Raw genomic sequence first — 18,165 nt, forward strand, 5'->3', positions numbered from 1 at the left:
CAGTGACACAGCACAGTCATCCTGCACTAACAGCAAGCCCAGCACTCGCCTAGGAGATGTGGAGCACGTGCAGCCTGGGAGGGACTGTGCTGTGTGGTTCTCTCTCAAAACCCACCACAAACAGCCAGAGCAGCTGTAAAAGGGAGACAGCACTGCTGTAAACTCATCAAAGGGAGGGTTTTATATGCCCATAAAACTTCAAGCTGTTTACTGCCTCGTATCTGGACAGAACTATGGAAACACATGCTCCATCGGCACACAGGCATCTCAGTTTCACAACAAAGCATTGCAGAACAGCTTGTGAAAACATATTGTTCAGTTAATTGCATTGGCATGCAGATGCCCTCACATTTATGAATTAACATTAACCATGGCAAAGGAATGTACAAGGAGACACAGGGACTGTGGCATGTGGCCCTGTGCCTGCCAAGAGATGTGCTGCCTGATGGAGTGCAGCCCACGAGCTCTGGGCTTCCCTTTCCTGCTTCTGTGGGCTATGGAGGCTTTGCTATTGCCAAAAAAAGGAGCCTTTAGGCAAAAAGCCTGTGTGTCTTAAGGATATGAGGGTGCTTAAAGCTTCAAGCAGTCCCTCATAAGCAACTGACTGCCACCAAGGCACCTGAGAGACCTCTAACAGCCTCGAGGATCTTTGCATCAGTTCACTGCGTGCAAAAATGAAGAAAATCCATGCCTGGAAAAGTCAATGACAAAGAAACGGCCCAACCACAGTGGGACTCTGAAAGGTATCCAAGCATTTGTATGGGTTGCAAGAGTGTTATACTTCATCAAAACCGTGCTGCTCAGGAGGAGGTGAACGCAGGAAATGAAACACAAGATTTTATTTGACATGTTCTTACCGAGTATATTGATACGCTACACAAAATATTATGGAAGGAAATTACCTGTGTCAGCACTAGTATAAATACCTGTCCAATAACCACTCAACTTTTGGTAATGGCCCTGTTAACATGGGGGCAATGAATATGTGTTTGTCACTTAAATACATCAAGCAAGTCTATTAAAAAACCCCTCTGAGATTAAACCTGGCACCTATTTCAACACTGATCAGGGAGAAACACTAGATCTGAAGTCACGTGGTTTGAGGCCAGAGGCTTTTCATAATACAGAATTTTCAACTTCTTTCCATCTTGCACTTAGAAAAACACAGAGCACTTCGCAGTGGCTTGAATCCCTGCATAATTCACAAAGTTTTGAGTATTTCATTACATGACAAATTGTTCAGGCACCTTGCTGTCATACCCTTCTGCTGCTGTTGCCTCAAATCTTCCCCCAGGAGTTTGAGGAGGAGGAAACACTGGACAGAAATAGTGTGTGTTGGGAGGGGAGAGCTGTCATTCCCTCAGGACTAAAACCTGTCCAGAGGAGTGTCACCCCCAGGGTTTACCACAGGTTGTAATGGCAGTCATGCACCACTGACAGAGGTCTCCATGTAAACATTTCCTAAGGCATTCAGCCCTTATGGCAGGTGGAATACTGTCCCTTCACCCACTCTGCTTGTGTGGGCCCCCTCCCACAGCAGACCAAGGGGAAGGACGTGTTGAATCAATTGTCACAGTAATAACTATGTGTTTCACTAACCAACTTTCTATAGCTCTGTCTCTATAGAGACATAAATATCTCCAGATTCAACCATGCTGGCAGGATCTATTAAGCCTGACATCCCTCAGAAAATAATTTACTTTCCTCGAAAATAACTAGGCCATGAAATAGTTGAAGGAGAAGCGAAGACTGCTGCATGAGGAACACTGCCAGGGACATGGGCAGGAGAGCCTACCTGTGGGCATGGGCTCCACTGTCCCCAGTCAGACACTGCACACTCACTGGGACAGTACAAGGTACATTTCTGCACTGCCTCTGGCACCTCAGCCTGACTGCACAGAGCGTTGGGCACAGTCTCCACACCGTGGTCCTCAGCAGTGCTCACACACCTACACAGAAAACACACATTTTAATTAGAGTATCACAGGCACGATGGTTATCAACAAGTTTTCTCAACCCCACCCAGGACATAGACATGACAGCAGCTACAAGCAGCATGGCTGCTCAAAAAATAAAACTAATATGTTAATGCAAATGGAAATCAGCTACGTGCACAACACGCTTTTGTTACTTCATACAGAGGGATTTTAACTTTGATCGGCTGACAAAGGAGCAAACAGAAAGTGACAACCAGCGAGAACAAATCTTAGTGCTCCTGCTAGTAACATCTGAACATTTGGAAATAACTCAGCATTTCCCCATGCCTGGGGAATGAATATTCAGTAATAATGAATGCCACTCTGGTGCATGCAGTGCTATTACTTGGGGAAAATGTTAGCAAATCAAAATATGGAGGCTTTGCACCTCAGGGAGCTTTATGTATACATGGCATTTAGGTTAAGAATACTAATTTAAATATCATGCTGTGTTCCTGAAAAACCAAGGCTGCATCTCTGAAATGCTTTTCCTGTAAACCATGGCACATAAACACGTGTTTCTTTTCATTTGAAATACACTGGACTCAGCAACACACTCACTGTCAGATGGCCAGATATTGCAGCTTTATGCAATCAGCTCTTTTTGATCTGGAATACCTGAGCTTTTGTCTTCACTCACCTGACTTCCCTCGTTTGTATTCCTTCTCCACAGTGGAGGGAATTTTGTTCACTGTTGATTTTGCATGGAGACCATGGTCCTACTTCCCAGGAATACAGATTGCACTCACTGTAGCATGGGACTGCCTCGTGCACCTGACAGGAGAAAGAACCAAACTCTTCAGCTGAACTGTCCAGGTTTGCATGGCTGCAGAAACGCCTCAGCCAAGCCCACAAAAAAGCACACTGAAAAGTATCCTGGCTTACACTCCTAATGCAAAGGCTGTTGTAATGGCTTTAAGTTCATTTATTCATTATTGACTTGCCAAGGGATTTTTAAGTATGTAATGAACAGCAGTATGCATGCAGCACCTTCAGAAGCAGGATAAATAACAGCTATTTCCTGCAGCCAGAAGAGGAACTCCATTACAATTTCATTTGCTCTGCCTGTTCTCAGTATAATCTATCATGTCATTCACCAAGATCATAGGTACCACATCCTTCTGTGTTTCAGCAGGTACAAACTTAAAATCAGCACTCATTTACCTTTGCTTCTAATGCATTCTTATAAGCCATTTACTATAAAAGAATGAAATTTCATGCCTCCTACAAATTTCATTTTTATACACAAAAATGGTAAACGCTTTTTTGCCTGCAAGTGACTTATCTCTAACATATCTCCTAATCAAACATGACAGTGTGTTCACCTGAACTATGGTATCTACATAGGGAGAAAAATACAACCAAAAGCTTGATAAAAGGTGCCAGATATTCAGGTTGTTAAAAGCAGCACACTGAGATATAGCACTTCAGCAGATTTTTAGGTTTAAATAAATGAATGCATCAACAGTTCTATTACAGTGATGAATAAAAGTTATTTATTTTGAATCTGGTTTGTCTTCAGAAGCTGATTTGAAGATACAGTATTCCCTGTTGCTTTGAATGAAGCATAATGTGCTGCCCTGGAAAAATACAACACACCTAAAATTCCTTCTTCCACATACCAAAACCTCCTCAGCCTTGTTGCTGTGAAGCCATTTCATTCTCACACTTAGAATAACTATAGATCAATAGCTTTCCTCCCAGCTACCCCCTAAAAAGATTCAGCCACATGTTTAATAATTTACAGCTTCATGATAAAATAGCAGATTATAACTAGACATGTTCTGACCACAAGAATAAAGAAATCCTCTTTGTAACATTTTGGAGGTGGGAAGACAAGAAAATTGAGATACCAGTCTGAAAACAAAACTGGTGTCCCATCAGAAAATCACCTTCCTTTCAAATGGAAGGAAGACAACTTGAAAAGGAAAACTCCTTCGAAACAAAAAATGTCAGGAACTAATTTTAACTGTGGTCTGTCTATACATTGTGCATAGGTTTAGCAGAGAAGGAAGAATAGCAGATTACGAAAAGTGGAAAATACAAAAAAGTGAGAACACAGGAAAGAGGGAAATCAAAATCTGAACTGGTGAGGGCAAGGACAATATGAACCAGTAAGAGCATGACATTTCACACAGAAGAGGGGAAAAGGAAGGGAACAAAGGGGCACAGGCAGTCATACCATTAGCACCACTTTCCCTGCATGTTATTAAGCACAAATTACAAACCTGGTTGCTTTGAACCTGAACTAGCAGAAGGTGTCCCTGCCCATGATGAGGGAGCTGCCAACGAGATTATCTTTAAGGTCCATTTGGACTGAAGCCACTCTCTGGTTCCATGTGGACAGTGCCCCAAGGCACTGGCACTTGGCCTAAGTGCAGAGTGTGCAGGTGTCTGTGCAGTGTGCACTGCACCCAGAGCTTCCCATGCTCAGCAAGCAGCACCACAAGCACTGCTAATGAGCTGAGCAGCCAGGCTCGTTATCATTAACTGGTGTACATGGGAGCACAGAAGAGCAGCACTCACCAAGCTTGGGCTCAGCACCAGCCAGCAGGGAGCCCATGGATGCTGGGACACAGCTGAAGCCACCATCCTGCCCCACCAGCCTGTCACTTCCACTGACTCCTGCAGCCACATCCCTGCACGTGCCAGGAACAGCAGCAATCCCTCTTCAGGCACTGCAAAGCCTTTGTGTTCCCCACAGACATCCATCCAGGAGATGGATGTAGAGTCAGGGAGTATTTATTCATTTCCCTACTCCATAGGGGGAAGGAAAAACTACAGCCTGCCTATGTTGCCTGACAAAACACCCTGTCACCCACAGGAGACGATTAGTGAGGGAAACAGGTGCTTGAGGCATGATCAGGTTTTTCCTCATCACAGAGGGAATGAGCAAAAAGCCAAAATTGGACAAAACTGGCTGCCAGGGGCCAGCCCAGTGAGAAGGTGCCTCACAGGGCAGTGTCAAGGATGGTAAAACTTAATAGGTTCTGGTAAGAGCTGGGTGGCCTGTTCCTGCTGTTTAGACTTCTGGAGAGGAGGCTGAGGTTGGGAGCAGGCAGGAGGTGCTGCCTCCCTCTCTCCCTCTCTCCCAGCCTCCACAGGCACAGCAGGGCAGCCAGGGCAGGCCAGCACAGACAGCAGCTTTGGGGATTTAAGATTCTTTTCCTTGCTCTGTTAAATAACCCATCTTCAGGGTTAGGGTATACCACTGTGAACCTGCAGGTTCTCAGCACTCACCCTGCTGCCTGAAGCCAGGGTGAGGCCAAAAGCTTGGGAATCCCATCTCGTTGTCTCATCTCTGATTGCTCCACCTTAACATCTGTGAAACCTCAGACCTCTCCTGACCACCAAAGCCCACCTGAGGATAGCAGCAAATGCTTAACATCAGGCATTTACCATAAATGTGTTTTAGTGGTTAAAACCTCCTGTGGCACGTACGTGCTGTAGTAACTGTGTAGGAAAACCAGACGGAGTTGGGCAGGCGTGGGATGCCACATGAACTAAAATCAATCTGAGGAATCCTGTGAGCCAAAACAGAAATCCCATAGGCACTGACACAAATACACATAAATGTGAAGTGATACTTCAAATGTGCTCTTTAAAGAGTGGGGAGGATCGCAATAACAAAGCCATTAATAGAGCACTTCTGGCTGCTGTCTGATTGTGTCAAACCGGTTCGATTAGGTGTGAAGTGCCATCAGCTCTCTTTCTCCTCCAACAGACAGACAGACAGACAGACAGATATCCCACTTTGTGCTAGTGGAGGGAGGACACACAGCACTGGCTGCATGTCCCTGTGGTACCTCAGATCCCCAGATCCGCTGCTGACCTTGCAGTGCTTCCTCTTTGGTCAGCATCCCCAGCTTACACTCACCAACCAAAAAGCTGAATTATAACTGTCACAAATAACCTGTTTTCCTAAGTTATTGTGCTGACACCACAGCACATCGTTGCTGTGAACAAGCTCTCCCCTCTGCCCTGTGTCAGTGCTGAGCAATGCCATCTTTGGCAGCACCTCTGGGACACTGGTGAGTTGTAAATAACCACCTGAGTCACCGGGAGGGACAGATTTCTTCAGAACAAGTTACAACAGGCACCCGTGGATGCCATTAAGCTTTTAAGTGGGAGTCTCAAGGAGATGCAAGATTTCCACGGGTGGAACTCTGTGGGAATGAGTTCAGGAAGCTGTGAATACAATTTGTAACTCCATCTTTGCATTTAAAAACCACAGTGATGTGGCATGTGGTCCTTTCCCCCACAAGAGAATGTTTTCCTCCCATTTTCTCTCCTGACTTGCCATAATTTGTTTTCAATCACCTCTAGTTCCTCTTTTTTTTCTTTCTTTTTTTTTTTTTAACTTGGAAAGAACCTTCAACAAACCTTAAAGCCTTTCATTTTTGTTTTTGCTAGGAGCTCTGCTACTTAAGGAGGTTAAACAGATGTACTCTTAATTTTTCTTTTTCAAAGGGTTCTGACTGAGCATTGCTGTTCTGCAGGTCACACAAAACAGAGGACCCCAGGTTCCCTTCTCACCTCCTGGGTCCATGGGAACACCTCTGCCCCGACCCTGAACAGGGGCTGGGATGGGATGTGGTGTCCTCACTCCCTCACCAACCCAGGAACCCAAAGCACCCAGCCCTGGAGGGGATTGGGATGTGCTCCCGTGGATCCCTGCCTGTTAAGAGTGCATCCAACCTTCAAATTACACATGGTCTAGGGCTCCTGGACCATCAGGCTTGCCATCTACTACCTCTGCTGCAGATACAGAAGTCCCTTGTAAAGCTGTAACACTTCTCTTCCCAAGCACAAAGACAACAGTTCCTTTGAAAATAATCTGCTTCATGCTCACCCTTCCCCAGCTTATGCAAACCTGCTATGACAGTGCATTTACAAACCCCTTCACACTGAGCCCCTGTATGGAACTGCTGTGCCACAATCCATGTCCTGACAGACAAAAATGAAATTAATTCCATGCAATAGGCATAGGAACTCGTTCTGCATGGAGGGAGAAAGATGCTGGAAGCTGCAGACACTTGACCTGCAAGGAGCTGCAGAGATCAGCACCCAGGGTGACCAGCCTGTCTCCATCCCTTACTGCCTCAAGAAATAAACAGTTTTCAGGCATTTTAGCAAATTAACTACTCTTCTCCATTTTTATTCATATTTACCTGCTGGGTTTTGGGCTCAATGAACCAAGGGCTGAAATGATGCCTGCCTGAAGCCAAGGGGAGTTTTGCTGCTGCCTTTTACAGGATCACTCCTTGCAGTCGGAATTAACCCAGAACTCTGCTTTAACACCTCAATCCCAAAATCAAGTTGATGGGCACAGTTCTCAAAAAATTAAAGGGAAGAAGGACAAAAGCTACCTTTTAAGAAACAGACTGTTAAAGCTTAGCCTAATAAAAGAACCCAGTTCCCACTCACTCAAATGCAAATCCTGAGCACCTGCTAAAGCATTATTGATGTAGACAGTTACTTCAACAAGATATACAAATATTAATCTATTTATTTTCTCTTTTAATAGCTGATACTTGCATTTTAATGAAAAATCCAAACATCTAACCACCCAAGAGCTTTGGTGTGATTTATATTGTTCTCTAACTTATTTAAATGTAGGCTTGCAAAGGACTTACAGAAATAAATGCATTTGTTCAGCTGATGTTATTCATTAAAAGAAATTCATATCTATACTTCAGGTAGCCTGTCTGATGAGCACCTGCAGAATAAACTAGAACGAGGTTCAACACTTCTGAAAATCATAGTGACTTCATATTTCAGTGAACATCAAGATTTATTGTCCCTCAAGGTAAATATTGACTCTGGTTTTCCCTCAGTCGATATTTTAGTTTTCATGACAGTAAATCTTGGTGTTCACTCCAACTAAGTCAATATCTGCTTATTATATTAGAACAACCAAACTGATCACTGTAGCAGTTGCCTGAGACCCTGAGGACTACCTCTGTGCTATTCATTTCTAATACAAATGGGCAAAATTCATTGCTAACGTAAGTTCATTTCACATGGCTGCCCTTACATGAAGGTTACATTAGACCTAATACCTTGGAACAGTCAAAACCAAAGAAATGACAACCCATTTTCAAACTGTGGAGACCACCATGAGTAACAGTAAAGGTGGAGAAGATACCATATAGCAAAGAGAGCTGACTTGCTCTGGTTTGCAAAGACACTTGCTGGTAAGGGTTAAAACCACTCCTATTGACAGTGGAAAGCAATTTGTCCACTTCTAACACTTTTTGAATAACCACTTGCATGTTCAAGTCCAGGCTGCAAGAGGAGGCAGCAGTGGGATGTTCTCCTCCTCTCTGAGGTTATGGCCACCAGCTGGTGACATGTGGGCCACAGCCAGCACTTCTCTTGCAACCAGCCTGACAAAAAAGGTTCCAAGTTCCAGTATGGTGGAAATATATCTGAAAAAATGTCCATTCATAGTAATAATCTCCAAATTTGACTTCTATGTTGACTCCATCTTGTTCATCCAAAACTTTTCTCTGATTGAAAGGTGTCCATATATTAACTGAATAATTTTTATAATGTTCCAATACTGCTTTCACATTCTGTATAATAGTAACCAGATAATTTCTAACAATGATTTTCTTTTATTTAGTTCTTTAAAACTGAATTAAAAATTGAGTACTTGCTTTGTTAATTACTTAACTGCGTGTTTGATTTGGCAGATCTAAGCACACACTTAAAAGCTTTATCGAATTAACTGTATATCTGAAGGACCAGTACTTGCACACTAACAAACACTACATCACAGAAATGATCTCATTAAAATTTCAACATTAAATAGTTCTCTTTAAAATAAAATTGATTTTATTTCATGCTACTTTACATATTGATCACAATTGCCAGAAATATGCTAACCACTCACCAGTATTAAACCTGGCTGAACAGTTAATTTTCAAGCAAATTAGATTTTTGCAAAGCAGCAGCTTCACTGATGAATATTTGTCTTTAGGTATTTGGATGCTGCAGCAAATAACCACCAAAACTTAAAAAAAAATTGCTCAAAATGACTTAGAGCAGAAAAGTTTGAACAGATCTGTGATAAGATTTCTAAACTATCAGAATTCCTGAATTTTGTATGCCTCTAGCAGAGCCCTGCACAAATACTTGTGAAACAAATTCAGCAGTCTTAGTTTTTATTTACACCCAAATCAAAGGAGTTTGTGTTTCTTACCTCCTTTGTGGTGCGGAGAAAATAAAATCAATTAGAGCTTTGCTAAGACTCTGGAAAGCCTTCACTGGTGTTGAACCAAAAAAACCCTGAAACTGTCTAAACCTTCATATCCAGCAAAAGGCTGGGATCTGTTTTATTCAAAGTTCAGAGCCAGAGCAGCAATTACAACAGCACAGACACAGAATTGCACCAGATCCCCCGTGGGCAGAATGGAAACCCCTGCACAAACAGACCCCTCACCCTTATCCACTACTTCAAAAACTGCTGAAAAATTATTTTCTCTGAAAAGAGTGAAAACACTTGTCAAGCCTCTGAAGTTTTCCCTGCTCTTGATTATCTATTTATAGACCAATCCTCAAAACTGCTCAACTTTAATCCTAATTTACACATGAGACAAGTGAGGATGAAAAGTTGAGTGATTTACTAGAGGGTGGCAAGGAAGCCCTCAGGGAGTGGGGGACTCAGTCTGGAAATGCCCAGTTTCCTGCACTAACTGGATGATATCTCAGCTTAAAATCAGATCCTGGAAAGTTCAGATAGAGACATTTCAGGATGAAGCCATCAAAAAAAGCAGCACTGTAAAATTCTGGCTGTAAAATGAGGAGAAGAGGAGAAATTAGGAAAGCAGCAGGGTATTCTTGCTATAAAGACATCTGGATGCTCTATTTTCCCTCACCATCGCCTTTAGTTGCTTTTACTTAATATATTTTTTGCTGGACTTTACAAAATGTTCCTAGTAAATCCCTTTCTTCTAATGGATAATTAAATATTCTAAGTCAGACACTGATTTATTCTAAATTCTTAAGTGCAATGAGTGGAAAATGCCTTGTTTAGAAAATTAATTGAGGCGTGCTCTGTCGAACCCCAGTCATTACATCTCACTCTGATAGAACCACGATGTTGCTCAGCAAGGTTTATTAATTCATATTTACAAGTGGTAGGTGGTTTTATTTTCTGTGAGATTGGTGCAGGCACTAGAAACACCAAGTGGTAACAGGGTAAAGCATGAGTGCTCTTTCTCAGAGATTAAAAAACCAAGTTTGCATCACTCAACATGAGTAAATTGGGAAAAAACATGCAGCTCCTGGCCCCAAACCTGTCTGGTTTTACTCATGGTTTTACTGTCAGCACAACCTCTGAGGAGTAGGACATAGAACAAAGTATAACCTTGCACATATTGAGTATTTATTTCTACATGAAATACTCAGGCAAGACAATTTAGTCTCAGAGTTATCCAAAAAATATGAGGCGTTAAAGTGGGAATGGAGGCTTATGGGAATACAATCACAAAGGGCCAATTCCTGTGCCTGTGTTTTTTATTTTACATTTTAATTATGTTTCATTCCTATCAAGAAAATATTAAATCCAGGTAAGATATTAACAAATGCCATCTTACTATGTTGTCAAATACCAGGGTTTAAGACAAGGCAGAAACTCATTAGTGAGAGTTTCAGTGCATTTTTGCAGATTTTAGAAGTTGTAGGTGCTGCTGCCTCCCTGTCACAAAGCCAGGCAAGCATAGAAAATTTAAGTAGATAGAAATAAATCAATATCCCATGTTTCTGAAACAGCAAATTTTGCTGCAACTGAAATTTCAGGGGTAAGAAACAAATGTGGCACCTCTCTGGATGAATCTGTAATGTTACAATAATGTTGGATCCAGTTTTAAAGAGAGGAAGAAAAAAAAAGGCTGATTGATGAAGAAAACATCAAAGCCCTTTTTTACTAGATGAGAACAACAAGATGAAGACAGATTGCAACACCAACCTGAGCCTTTGTAGATGTCCATGTTAGCAGGGCATGACAAGCAGAAAGGAAAGAAAATTATATATGCATTAGTTTGGCTGCTGCATGATAATATTGCAAAAAAAAAAAAAAAGGAAAAAAACGCAGAAAATCTCCTTAAAATAAAATTGCCACAATGTAATGTTGCATTCAATGCTTTGATTACCTCATCTTTTAAAAAAAAAATTACCTCAAGCAGAAATCAAGCATTTCTTTGTGAGTGAATGAAAAGCTCTACTATGCTGAAGAATAAAGCAGAGTTCATTCAGTTCCATCCAGCAATCCTCAGGAGCTCATCACTGTGTCTCACAATCAAAGTTTAGGATAATAAAAAAGAAATTATGAAAATCTAAGAAAATCTATGAACCTGAAATCTGGTGAGACACCCCACAACTATGGACTATCAGTCATAACAGACCAGAAAAGCTTTCAAGTATTTAAGTATTAATTGGGTGGCTCTGCCATTAGTGACGCCTGCAGCTGTCGTGTCCCTCTCCTCTGACTGAGACAGCCAAGGAAGCCCCCCCAGAGGAGTGGCAGGAGCCACCCAGCCTGGGGACACGGGGATCCCACCCAGAATCTCACCCAGAGGAGTGGCAGGAGCCACCCAGCCTGGGGACACGGGGATCCCACCCAGAATCTCACCCAGAGGAGTGGCAGGAGCCACCCAGCCTGGGGACACGGGGCTCTGGATCCTGTCACTGCCACCACGGTGGCTCCCTGCCGCTCCCAGAGCAAATCCCTGCTCCTGCAGGTCACAAACCTGCCCTGGCAGCATGGGAGCAAGTAATTACTCGATCCAGAAGCCAAGTCATCTGTCACATGAAATGAAATAAACCCCGTCACTGAACACTAACAGTCCCACAGAAGCACTTTCTTTGTAGGCATCTGGACAATAGGCAATTTAAAGGAAAGACCATCAGAGCTTCCTGCTAAGTTAAAAATGATGCCTTGGAGATAAACCTCAGTCCCAGCCTTTCTTTTAGGAGATTTTAAATCATTTCAAGGTCCAAGAGCTTCAATTTGATATTCTATCGGTTTATTGTCATGTCTTAAGCAAGAATTAACGCAACAAGAGTGGTCACATCTGTCCTTACTGTAGTATGTACTTGAACTGATAATTTTTCCACACAAGATTTTAAACCAGTTAACTGACAAGAACAATTTGACTGATACCACTATAAACAAGAGATAGAAGAGACTGGGGAGTGTCAGGCAGTTGAAAGTTAGGTTTTTTGAAACATTCTTCTATGAGGCTACACCAAAGGCTGGAAGCAGGAGCAAGCTGCTCCTGAGGCTTCCCGCAGTCACAGCAAGAAACAGTCCAGTTTATGTTCCTGCAAAAGCAGGACTAGAAATGCAAACCAGCCCATAACCTGATTGTTTTGTCGGGATGAGACTGTGGCTCTCCCCCAGCCCACTCAGCAGCAGGTCTCATTCCTCCTCAGCAGCATCCAGGCAGAAGCGGATGCTCGCAGGGAGAGCGGGACAGGCGCTGATGGATGAGTGATAGATCCCATTGCTTCAGAGCTCAGAGAGATCACCCACAGCCTGATTAGTAACTGCAGCTGGAAAACCTTCCCTAGAAGGGCTAGATAATGCAGAAGGCAGGGGATGTGACAGCCTGTTGCACGGCCTGTTTGTGGGAGCTGTCTTGCTGCCAGACGTTAGAGCCGCGTTTAGAGGTGGCGATAACGTGAGTGATTTTCTCCCTGTAATTACAGATGAGGCAAAGGCAGATCCCCAGCAGTGCTGCACAGAGCCCAGCCTTGGGACCAGGCACACAGCTCTACAGATGTGAAGGCAGCTAAAGCCACACCACTGCACACTTAGAAATCCTGTATTTGCTACAATCTGACAGTTTTTATTGCTATTTCTTGCAGGTGGATCCAGACAGAAAAGATTTAGGTACAGAAGAGCTGAGTTTTCTTCCCCGAATGCATATGTTCAAGGAAAGTGATATGTTGCAGAGAGAAACCATGCTTCTACCTGAAAGAACATCCATATTTAATAAACTAAAGGTTCCCTTGAGTCAGAAGTTAAATTCTACCCAACCTACTTCAAACATCAGAGTGCACATACATTGTCCCCAGGCCAAAAGATAAGAGGGAATTGCTTGTGAGCCACTACCTTGTGGGGTAGCTGACATCTCTGTTTCCATTCCTTCCTTTCTTCTCTGTTTCCATTCCTTTCTTTCAGGGCAGGGAATATGTATTTTCAGATCCCTACATTTCTATCACTGACCTGTAGTTTGAGGTTAAATGCTTTACAAGGACCTGCACAAACCCACACAAATCACTGCAAAGACTTCTATTGAATTCCATGGGGACATGCAAGCAAGAAACATCTGCAAGCAAGAAAACACCTGAACATTTATAGGTGCTTCACTAAAATTTAGGGGGAAAAAGTATTGACAGTAGTGAATTTTTGCTGCAGTATGTATTTATTTAAAACAGACATCAATACTGCCTATATATTGCTGATTAATGAGAAGCTATATAAAAAGTAAATAGATGGGGTTTTGAATAAATCTGACAAGGAAGACATCCCTAGAGGTGTGCAGTGGGGGTTGGACTAGATAATATTTAAAGTCCCTTACAAACCATGATTATGTGAGGGAAGAACAGAATAATTCTTCATGCACATGTGCCCATGCTCTGCAAACACCAGCATATAGCACATAGCTATATTTTCTTGGGTTTAAGGAGTTTATGAGTGTCTGATTGCAGGAACCCTACCAGAACACTGAACTCCTGATTTGTTCACGTACCAGAGGGAGGGTACTGTACCCTATAATAAGCACCACCAGTGCACCAAGTCCTGCTCTGTACCACCACTGAGGATGGGGATGTCAGGGCACGAGTGATTCAGCAGCTCTCACACCTCTGCCATTCCCTGGAGCACCAAATTCACGCATCCATGATTCTGGAAATAATGGAGTGAAAAAGGCTGTTTCCCAAAACAGTAAGTAAAAGGAGAAAATAGAAAGCAAATGCATATGGAGACTACACAACCCAGCTGTGCTTTGCAGTGTGTTGTACTCATGAACCACTCTACCTGAAACCTTTTAGAGAATTAAATAATGCAGCACAGCAAAAAGCATGTGACATAAATTAGAAGATACAGCAGTTTAAAGATCATGTAAATGGTCTAAGGAAAGTATTCATTCAGCCATTGCAGATGAAAAAGTAAGGAAAATTAACAAGGCAGAGACAAGAAACTGATGTTGAATAGCAGATCTGAAAGGAACGAAAGAGTCAAAGAAAATAAGGAGAAACACCATTATCTATCACAGGAGCCACACAGAGAAAAAAAAAAAGTCAATTTACAATAGAAGGAATGGCAGAAAATGGAAGACCAACAGTGTGAAGACAAAGAAAGGTGAGATAAAATTTTTATGATAGGCACTGACTCAGAAAGTTTGGCCAGCAAGGAGGGCAAACTTGAAGAGATACTTGAAATAACTGTGTCAATAGGGTTATTTAGGAATGACAGGGACAAGATGCCCAGAATCTTCAGAAGATGCAATGCAAGAGAGCTGGAGGAAGAAATGAGGAAAAGAGTGAATTGCACAGCCGTCATAAAAACCCTTATTCTTCAGAAAATATTTTTCTACAGACATCATCTATAAGCAGCAGAAAATAACAAGGAGATGAGTAGCAGGCAGCATGGGTTTGTCAAGAACAAACTGTGAGAAATCATTCTAATGTTCTTCAGTAACAGGATAAGAGATGCTGTGGATAGGGATGAAATGGCAGGTATTATGTTGACCTTAGTAAGCCTTTCACAAACCTTCAGGCTAAGGAAATATGGTTTGGATTAATCTAATACTCTGCAGTACAATGCTGGAAAATCACATTCAGAATAGCAAAGTGTAAAACTGGCAAGAAACCACACACATGGCTCCACAGAGTTTTATGTTCTGTATCCAGTCATTTTCCTTCTTTTCATTAATGTAGGGCTGATGGGCTGAAAATGATTCTTACTGACTGTGTATGCTGCCAAGGTGAGAGGGACAGTGAGGCAACTGGAGGACAAAAATTCAAGAATTCAAGATGTACTTTATGAATTGGTGACAAGGAATGAAAAAATAGGTTGACAGAGAAGCACAGAACTGCAGTGACCAGAGGCTGGCCAGACAACAGTGAGAACACAGGATGAGAAACAAACAGCCCCTCAGTGGTACCATTGTCCTGGATCCAGAAATTGCAGAAAGCCATAAAGAGAATGTGATTAAATAGGACAGTAAAATGATGAGACAGATGCAGAGTTTGTAAAACACTGAGGTACCACTTCAGCTGTGGCACAGATTCAGCTCAGGAAGCACAGCCAGGCTTAGGTATCCAACTTGACAAGAAATCTGAAGGATCTGAACCAACTGGGGAGCAACTGATGGCAGCAACACCATAAAGACCAGAATCAAATTGCCAAGGTGAGCAGTGGCATTTCCTCTGTTGCTTTACAGGCAAACATTTAAAACACCAATATAATTAGTTACCATCTATATGATGGCAGGTCTGTCAACAAAGCATGGTATCACTGTCAGATAAAATAGCAATGCTTAGCCATAAAAAGAAATAACTCTGCTGTATCACACCAGATGCAGAGTAGCAAAAAGACACCTGAGAGAGCTTTAAAGAGATCTTCCAGGAGCTTGAAACCATCTATCTGCAGCATCACTGAGCTCTATGCTGGCTTATTCACTGCTGCCTTGAATAAATCACAGATTGCCAGACTCTGTTTTGGAAATCTGGGGCTGCCTTATACCTCATAGAGGAATAGGGAGGAGGAATTGCCATTATATTAAATATTAACAACATGGTTGTTGTAACACTGCCTACAGTCCTAGATGCTCATTGTAAAAGCATCAATAATGACAAAGCAGTTAAAGGAAACTCATGAAAATAATTCAAAGTCTGGAACACTTGCCTAAAAGTAGGAAAATGAAGGAACCTACTTTGGTTCAGATTAGAGGTGGGGAAAAGGAGATTCAATTATTTTTGAGAATATACAGAGAGAATTTCTCTTAGTAGACCTCTTTTCAAGCTAGATTTATGTTCCCAAGGCTGAGAGCTGCAGTTAGACAAATTCAACATAAAATTATAAACAGAAGGAACTTTTTAAGTATGAAGGAAATTAACTACTGGATCAGTTTATCTAGGGTTATTCCTTCCCCAGCTAAAGAGTGTGCCTTTCCACAAACCTCCCATTTGACTGCAGACAAGGAACTTATCCTGTACAAGGGGTAAAAGCAGACCATCATCATCATCATTATTAACAGGTACCTCTGGTCTTATGATCTCTGAATGAGGAGCTCCACAGAAGACTTCTAAATCATGTATTACTCATCCAGTGAGTACCACATTTATTAAGCCACACTACATACTTTAAATACAAATTGCACATTGAAGTTGAGGGGATTCTTGCGTGGATTTCACGTACATTTTGAGAGTCTCTCAAAAAACCACAGTTCTACATTATAGAACAGAGGCACTCTGCAGTTCAGCCAGTTCATGTATCAGCCCATAAATATTGATCCCCCAAAGATGACAATATTTTATTTACTGCATCAGCTCTAGCTACTAAATTTTAAGCAAGACAGGAGCTGGAATACAGAAAGGAAAATACAGTTCTTACCTAGGTCATAATGGCACCAATGCCATCAGGATGGAGCAGGAAAACAAAAAAAAAAGTAATTATTTAAATAAAGCAAACATTCCCTTGCCTGCATCTATTCATTAATGAATTCTGCCATTTCTCAACTGTAAATCTGGGGTAGGTAAAATGGATGGAACACTTGGAAATGCAAATTGGAGTCTCCTGTCTCTGGATAAAGGCTTCCAGATCTTTGTTTTGCTTCTGAGACAGCTGCTCCTGCTGGTTTTGATTACTAAGAACCCTTACTTAGCAGTGCACCTCTGACCTTCCTGCAGGTCAGTGTGCAGTACCTGGCACATGGACAAATATATGCATGTATGCATGGATATCACTGGGAATAAACAGGAGCTGATTGACAGGAAAATGAAAAGAAAGAGAGAGAACAACTGGCAAAGAAGGGCAAATATTCACTGCACAGAAGTGCATTTCAGGGGAAGCAAGAAAAAAGAGGAGAAATATGGTTAACAAGGAATACTGGCAGTGACAACATGAAGGATAAAGGCAAAGAAAAGACAAAGGAAAACACTAGAAGAAGAGGCTCACTGTAGTTTATAAAGGCTTGACAAAAATATAACACAAAGCAAAATATATCTGAGGCAGGACAGAGGCGCACAGAGAAGCAATGACAAAGTTATTTGCAACAGGGAATACACAGAATTCTGCTGGGCTAGACTTGGGTCATCTCCTTGTGGTTTGCAAGTCCTGTATCAGCTTCTGATTGTGTGAGACACATGCAGTAGACAGAAAAGTTGGAAAAGCAGCAACACTTAAAAGGCTAATGCCTGTATGTCTACTGACAGCTTGATAGTGACCTAAGTGCCATCATTTGCTCTATTGGCAACACTTGCATGGTTATTTTCAGCTTATTTCACAAAGCCAGCTTTGGAAATCTTGGCTTTCAGCAAGCAGTGCAGGTGTAAGAATCAAGCTCCATTCAGTTTGTACCAAAGCCTCTCACCAGTGTGTGTGTCCAAACACACAGATTTCAGAGAATCAAAGAATACGAGGCTGGATGGGACCTCAGGGATCATCTGGTCCAACTTTTCGTGGCAAAAGCACAGTCTAGACAAGGTAGCCAAGCACCCTGCCCAGCATCATAAAAGTGCCCAACACTGGGGAAACCACCAATTCCCTGGGGAGATAGTTCCAATGCATTTTTCTCACTGTGAAAAGATGTCCTTGTGCCCAGCTAGAAGGAGTAACCTTTTTTTCCAACCTTTTGCCTTTTTCACATAACTCCTTGAGAAAAGGGAGCCTCCACCTTCTTTGTAGCCACCCTTTAAATAATGGCACATGGAACAAGCCACATTTCACTGCCTTTTCATTTAAGACTTAGATACAAACACTCCACAGCAAGGAAAGTAACTGCTCACTCAAAGAGCCATTTAAAAATACTTGAGCATGGCAGTAAATTCCTCTCAGTGTTTATTATAGGGACATCAGATAGCTTCCAAATGACATTTTTAATTGTCAAATGTTGGCAAGCCTAGGCTATGAAGGACCAGCATAGAGCACATTGCTTCAGATGGGAATAGAGAA

At 42.2% G+C, this 18,165-nt stretch overlaps 1 protein-coding gene across 3 annotated transcripts in view; it reads right to left on the reverse strand.

Moving 5' to 3' along the window:
• Nucleotides 1-18,165, reverse strand: part of THSD7B (thrombospondin type 1 domain containing 7B) — a 295,736-nt gene that overhangs the window by 30,370 nt on the left and 247,201 nt on the right. For all 3 annotated transcript variants that reach the window (XM_077784906.2, XM_085584846.1, XM_085584844.1), the window contains exons 17-18: nt 2,617-2,750; nt 1,796-1,949 (exon numbers count right to left, since the gene is read on the reverse strand). In XM_077784906.2, the coding sequence (XP_077641032.2) occupies nt 1,796-1,949; nt 2,617-2,750 (288 nt within the window). The remainder of the gene's footprint in view (nt 1-1,795; nt 1,950-2,616; nt 2,751-18,165) is intronic.

This window comes from Lonchura striata, chromosome 7 (assembly GCF_050655825.1).
Source record: "Lonchura striata isolate lonStrDom1 chromosome 7, ASM5065582v1, whole genome shotgun sequence".
Classification (NCBI taxonomy): Eukaryota; Metazoa; Chordata; class Aves; order Passeriformes; family Estrildidae; genus Lonchura; species Lonchura striata.